Source organism: Bubalus bubalis, chromosome 9, assembly GCF_019923935.1.
Source record: "Bubalus bubalis isolate 160015118507 breed Murrah chromosome 9, NDDB_SH_1, whole genome shotgun sequence".
NCBI classification, from domain to species: Eukaryota; Metazoa; Chordata; class Mammalia; order Artiodactyla; family Bovidae; genus Bubalus; species Bubalus bubalis.
The window spans coordinates 30,346,950-30,354,272 of NC_059165.1; the positions used below are offsets into that span (position 1 = coordinate 30,346,950).

Here is a 7,323-nt window from a genome sequence, read left to right on the forward strand (position 1 = left end):
TCAGGTTGACATTTGCCGTGTGACCTGGGGCAAGACATTGGTTTCCGTTTCATCAAGTGAAATGAGAGGGCTAGACATGACCAGAAAGGTCCATAGCAGTTGCAAACTGCTACAGAGCTGGAGGCTATTGATATTTCTCCTGGCAATCTTGATTCCAGGTTGTGCTTCATCCAGCCCAGCATTTTGCATGATGTATTCTGCATGTAAATTAAATAAGCAAGATAACAATATACAGCCTTGATGTACTCCTTTCCCGATTTGGAACCTCAGATACACAGATGACACCATCCTTAAGGCAGAAAACGAAGAGGAACTAGAGAGTCTCTGGATGAAAGTAAAAGAGGAGAGTGAAAAAGTTGGCTTAAAACTCAACATTCAGAAAACAAAGATCATGGCACCTGGTCCCGTCACTTCATATCAAATAGATGGGGAAACAATGGAAACAGTGAGAGACTTTATTTTGGGGGGCTCCAAAATCACTGCAGATGGTGACTGCAGCCATGAAATTAAATGACGCTTACTCCTTGGAAGAAAAGCTATGACCAACCTAGACAGCATTTTAAAAAGTAGAGACATCACTTTACCAACAAAGGTCCATCTAGTCAAAGCTATGGTTTTTCCAGTGGTCATGTATGGATGTGAGTGGAGAAGGCAATGGCACCCCACTCCAGTACTCTTGCCTGGAAAATTCCATGAATGGAGGAGCCTGGTAGTCTGCAGTCCATGGGGTGGCTAAGAGTTGGACACGACTGAGCGACTTCACTTTTACTTTTCACTTTCCTGCATTGGAGAAGGAAATGGCAACCCACTCCAGTGTTTTTGCCTGGAGAATCCCAGGGACAGGGGAGCCTGGTGGGCTGCCGTCTATGGGGTCACACAGAGTCGGACACGACTGAAGTGACTTAGCAGCATGGATGTGAGAGTTGGACTATAAAGAAAGCTGAGCACTGAAGAATCGATGCTTTTGAACTGTTGGTGTTGGAGAAGACTCTTGAGAGTCCCTTGGACTGCAAGGAGATCAAACCAGTCCATCTTAAAGGAGATCAGTCCTGGGTGTTCATTGGAAGGATTGAGGTTGAAGCTGAAACTCCAATACTTTGGCCACCTTATGCGACAAGCTGACTCATTTGAAAAGACCCTGATGCTGGGAAAGATTGAAGGTGGGAGGAGGGGACAACAGAGGATGAGATAGTTGGATGGCATCACCAAATCGATGGACATGGGTTTGGGTGGACTCCAGGAGTTGGTAATGGACAGGGAAGCCTGGCGTGCTGCCGTTCACGGAGTCGCAAAGCGTCAGACACGACTGAGTGACGGAACTGAACTGAACAGAACTGGATGGAGACTTGGTCTCCATTTGACTTAAGTATTTTCTAGGTGAAAGTGTAGTCGCTTAGTCAGTCCGATCTTTGTGACCTCATTGACTGGGCTCCTCTGTCCATGGGGTTTCCCAGGCAAGAATACTGGAGTGGGTTGCCTTTCCCTTCTTCAAGGGAAGATCCTGCACTGCAGGCAGATTCTTTACTGACCTCCTTGTAAAAGCTAAAAGATTTGACATTCCCAAGTGTCTACTGCTATATGAGGCTCTATGATAAGTTTCCCTGCCCAATTTAACTTATTTCATGCTCAAAATGCCTCGACAGCTGATGTATATCATCCCATCCTAAAGAAGACAAAACTGAGGCTCAGAGAGAATACATAACTTGCCAAGGTCACTCAGGTAATAAGCAGCAGATCAAAGATGTCAGGATTCAAAGACTCTTTTCATTTTCTTTTGTTTTTTAATTTTATCTATTTGTTTATTTTTTGTCCTGCCATGTGGCTTGTGGGACCTTAGTTGCCCAACCAGGGATTGAACCCACAACCCCTGCAGTGGATGTGCAGAATCTTAACCACTGGACCACCAGGAAAGTCCCCTTTTCCCATTTTCTACACTGCTCTCTGAATAACTATGGCCTGGCCACACCAGAATGGCAGCAGGTAAATGAAATCATGCCTGTCCAGGCTCCATTGCCCAAGGCTGAATTCCTTAGGCAGTAGAGCAGAGGTTTTTGATTCTGCAAGGGATTCCAGGCAGCTGAGTGGTCAGAAATGTGGGTTCTGAGTCGACACGCCTGGCAATCACATCTCAGCTCCTCAAGCTGAGTGGTTTTCTCTGAACTTAGGCCCCCTAAACCTCGAGGTTTCTCAGGTAGATAATCTACTCCCAGGGTTGTTAGGGGGATTAAAAGAAATCCTCCATGTAAAGTGCTCAGCAGACTGCCTGAATACAGTCAGTTCTCAATCATTATGTCTCAGCTAAACAGGAGGGCATACAGGTAGTCATGAGCAGTTTCTAAGCTAATCCATGGCAGGGGTTATGAATCTGGGGTCGGTGAACCCCCTGAAATGATGTGCCAAAAGCCCTGTTCATGCTTTTCTTCGAGAAACGTCCTTAACCTCTGTTGGAAGCTTCTAAGGGTCTGTGACCAGAAGGAGATTAAGATCTTTTGCCTGCTGTAAAGCCCAACATCTTACACTATGAATTGTTCCTGTAATAACAGGGTTGGCAAAAATTCCTCTTCATATCATGAGAGAAGTTGCTGGGTTCTCTCAACAAGGCCTGCTAGCCACGTGGGCCTCCAGCACTGATGACACAGACACAGAAACTGTTCCCACCGAGCTCCCAGGTGAAGAAAGTCTGAACACAGTCCCCCTCCCTCCCCCTCACACACCAAGGAGCAGGAATTAGGCTTCAGGAAACTTCTCTGGCAGGGCCAGTTCCAACAATCCATTCTTCCTCAGAGAACAATCAGTGCGTTTGTTGTTGCATACCACTAAGTTAAATACACCCGGAGTGCTGGCCCTTGGCTAGAAGCTTCCAGAAGAATCCAGGGTTATTCTGCTGAAGGGGTATTGCTCCATGGCCAGATGGACAGCACCTGATTCCCCACAGACCTGGCACCTTCTAAGACCAGCCCTACCTCAGGAGGAGCCCGCAGAGCTTGGCGGAGCCTTTGGCCCAGTCGGCAGGGCCCCGAGCTGCCCACTGGCCCCTCTCTGGTTGTTGGGACAACCGTCCTCAGGAATTTCGGCCTCCCAGTCTTCCCCTGGGTGAGAAGGGGAGAGAGTTGGCAAGGCTGGCTGCCTGGCTGCTCTTCCAACCCCCTGGTGAAAGGGGAAGCTGAAAACTGGATTCCCTACCCCCAGCAGCCTCCATGGCGGACACACACAAAACAGCTCAGGCCCGGAGGGAAGAATGTGCCAAGACATTCTGCAGGGTTGGTAACCCGAGACGCTATTTTGTTCTCGGTGGCTAAGAAATCACTTTTCTAACTGAAGAACCATTTGACTTACTTCTTTTAAATTCAGGGGAATGGGCAGGCATATCTCCTTGATTCAGATAAGAAAAAAAAAAGACAAATGCGTGCACACACAGACATACAAACACACACCCAGCAGAATCTTTTTTCTTTTATGTGATATTTTGTTTCATAGCATTAACCAACTGCAGAGATGTAACCACCCTGGCAGAATTCCCCCCCCCACCACCACCGCCAACAAACCCCACCACCCCAAAGAAGTCTGGCTCTTTTTAGCTTTGCTCAATTTTTTCCTCCTCCTTACAGCTCCCTCACCTTCCTGCCTACCGCCCTCCTCCCAATTCTGCCATGGAATCACAGGGGATAAGGTGAGGCCAAGCGGAGTCCATGAGATCATATTTGAGAACTGGCAGGGGACCTCAGAGACCATCCATCAACTTTCATCTCTCGCCAAAGGAGCACTTGCACCTCAGAGAGGTCAGGAGATTTGCCTGGGGCCACACAGATAGGGTGAGAAGGTCGAACTCCCTTCTGGGGTGTGCGGGAGGGAATTCCAGGGAGGCAGAGGTGGACGCCCTCTGTTCAGCTGTTTCCCCAAAGTTGGCTCACTGCAAGAGTGAGCTCAGAAACCCTTAGCATCCCAAGATCAGGGGCCCCACCCCAAACTGGTGCAGGTGGGCTGACGGGAGATACAAAGGCACAGAGTAAAACCAGTGAACAGCAAGGCGGAGAAAGTGAGCAGTTCCTTAAGCGCCAGTTATGTTTTTAATTCCTCTCCATTGCTTGCCAATCTGCCTAAAAACACAGGCTGCAGAGGCCTGTTGCTGGGGCCGTGGACTGGCCACAGGAGTGAATTCAAATAGAAAGGCACTTTTTTTCCCTCTTCCACTGTACTTTTTAAAGGTTCCTTTCTCTTTGGAGCCATAGATATTGCTAGTTTCCCATTTGCAAAAGTGGCTAAAAAGAATTCAGATTGGGTTGATTCAATGTCAAGTATTAAGTCAGCAATAACACAGGTGATATAGCAAAAAAGGTGGTCTACATAATACTGAAATTTGGGAAATCATGCCATAGCCAAGTCAATTTTCCATGGAAGCTATACTGCGTGCCCTCTTCCAAGGGTAAAGAATGACCGCTGCTTAAGCAGCTTTCTGCAGCTGTGTTAGCCTCTCGGTGCCCAAGAGAAGTTCCCAGATTCAGGACCTGGGGTGAGTTAGCAATGCCCTCGGCATTCAACTGCTGACAGCATACTGGACTCTAGCTGCTGGGACCTAAAGTGCAGGACACACAAACTTGAACTTGTGTCTGTCTTAGGCGAGGACAAGGGACTGTGGAGGCTAGAACTTCAGAGCTGGCAGAGAATTTGGCAAAAGGCAGAGTGGTGAGAAGATCAAAACCCCTAAGCACATCCCACCTCCGGATCTCAAAGTTTGTCTCATGTTTGAAAATGGGAGCTGGGCCCTGATCTTCCATACCCCTTCCACTTTCAAGAGTTCCACTATTACCCTTTCCCTTCCAAGCAAATCATTTGTCTGACAAACAGGCAAACTGAGGCTCAGAGGTTAAAGCAGCTTGCCCGTGGGACACTGAGCTCTTCAGCATTAAAAATGTCTTTCAGATTAAATTGATGAGATATTCAGCATAGTACTGAACTCAGAGACGACATCCAGTCCATGTTGAATGAATGAACCAAAGTGCTCACAGAAACTATGAGCAATCTCAGCTCACATATTCTTTCTTGCCTTTTCTTTTTCTCAACTTTCATCTTGATTACACACCCCAACCTAGACTTCTGGAACCTCCATTCCCACCCCACAAGATGAAGCAGCCAAACAATTCAGCTTCATTGTTTTACAAGCCCCTGACACCCAAGGTCACAATTACCAGGTGAAAACTCCGCATTCCTGGGACACTGACCACAGAGATGACAGCAAAGGACAAGCAGCGGTCCCAGAGGGTGGTCCTTCCCCCTCCCCCACCCCCAGGATATTCATGGAGAGAGGGTGCTGTGTGCAAAAAAAATGCTAAGCAGCCAAAACCAGGAGAAAGTCTGGATGCTTAAGAGCCACACCAGCCATCTCACACTCCACCTGCCTCAGCAAAAAAAAAAAAAAAAATCCGGTGCTCCAACCGGCGTGGTGCCCACCAAGGTCAGGACGCGCTGGTGCAGGATTGAGGAACCCCCGTCCCCAGAGGAGAGGAAGGCGGAGAGGAGAAGAGGCGATGGGCAGGGCTTTGCGGCGGCCTCTCACCTCCATCTACATCCTAACAGCTTCCAAGTTGCCGTGAGATTCCTGGAGAACCAGTCTCCCCGATCAGCCCTCCCCCGCTCCTTCCTCTCCTTCCCACTGTCGGCCTCCCGGCCCCCAGAATGCCGCGGCGCCCGTCTCTCCGAGCCTGGGAGGCACCTGTCAAAATTCACACTCTGGGCTGCCTTTCCCGGGACGCAGTGTCCTTCCTCCAGCAGCCTCCCGCTGAGTCCTGGGTGCCTACCACCCCCTCCAAACCAGATGCTTTCCTATCCCCCCTCCCCCCTCCCCCCCACCCCGTGCTGGGGAAAGCCTCCCCGGGAAGCCCCAGCATCACTCGGCTAGATCGCTCCCCCAGCCCCCGCCCGACCTAACTAAGGGGGAGGTGGGGGGGCGGGAGGCGGGGCTAGAGCTTAAGGTCAAAACTCCCGGCAGGTGCCGGCGGGGGGCTGAGTCCCCCTCAGAGGATGACGCGGGGTGAAGAGGTAGCCTGGGCCAACTCACCGGCCGACCCCTCCTCCCAGCTGCCCACCCGGCAGGAGCCGGCGGTCCGGAAGGGCACGGGGGGTGGGGGTGGGGGGGCACACTGAAGACAGCGCAAGAGGCCCGCAGAGCTCCCCGGGGTCCCCGCCCCGTCCCGGCTGGTGGCCCCTGGGGCAGGAGCGGGATGCGGGGGGGCACACGGAATCCTACCTGTCCCGCGGGTCGATCCAGCTGGTGGTGCGGCTCGTGTGGTCTATGTAGTAGACCTTGCCGTCGAAGTCGCGCGCCTCCTCCCAGCCCTCCGGCAGGGGCAGCTCCGGCCGGGGCATCTTCTCGAGCGCGGCCCGCGCTCCCCCATGCAGCTCCCGGCCGCCACGGGGGCCCCCCGGCTCAGCGGCTCCGGCCGGTTCCTTTCGGCTCGGGCGGCCGCCGAGGCACCATGATCGGGGTGGTGGGGAGGGAAGGTGGCGCCCGCGGACTGGGGGCCCCTAGTGAGGGCCGGCCGGGGTGGCGGCGCTGTCCATGCGGCCCTGCGGCCCCGGCCCGGCGCCTCCCGCTTCTCCCGCCGCCGGCCTCTCACGCTGCCATGTGCGCCCGCAGCGGCGCGGTGCGGGCCCGGGTGTGCGCTCGGCCGGCGGGGCAGAGCGAGCCGAGCGCAGCTGCCGCCTGTCCTCCTCCGCGGCGCGCGGCGCCCTGCAGCCTCCACGCCGCCGCCGCCGCCTCTCGCTCCCCGGAGCCGAGTGCTGTCCCCGCTCTCCCTCCGCCGTTCAGCGCTCGCTTGGTTTGCGACTCCTGCCTGCGCCAGGTGCGGCTCGGGCCGTGCAGGTAACCGCGCTGCCCCGGAAACTGGAGGCGGAGCGCCGGGCGCCAGGGTTCCCGCGTCCCCTCCCCGCGCCCAGCGCCGCGAGGGCGGGTCCTAGGGCCCGAGACGCGCCCCCTCGTGGGACAGTCCCAACCGCCGGCCGCCCCTTCGCGGCTCCTGCCGGGAGGAATGGGAGCCCGCCCTTCACCTGGGTCCCGGACCCAGGCTGGAGCCCCGGGAGGCGCGAGCAAGCCCCGTTCTGCCTAGGCTCCCGGCGCTCCGGGCTGTCTCCACCCCGAGTGGCCGGGCTTTTGGCACAGGTGTCCCCAGTCTTATAACTCCCGGCTTCTCTCCTGTAGAATCAGGAGTCAGGCAAGAAGTGGTTAAATGGAAACATTCTTGCAAATCGGGGAACATAAGTTTTCCAGGATCTCTGATCCCTTCCCCCAACACACACACCATCTGTCTCCCTCTTATTCTATTCTTT

At 53.7% G+C, this 7,323-nt stretch overlaps 1 protein-coding gene across 3 annotated transcripts in view; it reads right to left on the reverse strand.

Moving 5' to 3' along the window:
- Positions 1-6,856, reverse strand: part of WWC1 (WW and C2 domain containing 1) — a 158,841-nt gene extending 151,985 nt beyond the window's left edge. The window contains exon 1 of one of the 3 annotated variants that reach the window (XM_025292279.3): positions 6,245-6,837. In XM_025292279.3, coding sequence (XP_025148064.2) covers positions 6,245-6,363 — 119 coding nt within the window. In that variant the 5' untranslated portion in view covers positions 6,364-6,837. Of the gene's footprint in view, positions 1-6,244 lie in introns of all 3 variants that reach the window. The other 2 variants (XM_044947349.2, XM_044947350.2) reach the window with 2 other exon arrangements.
- Between the last annotated feature and the right edge of the window lie 467 nt (positions 6,857-7,323).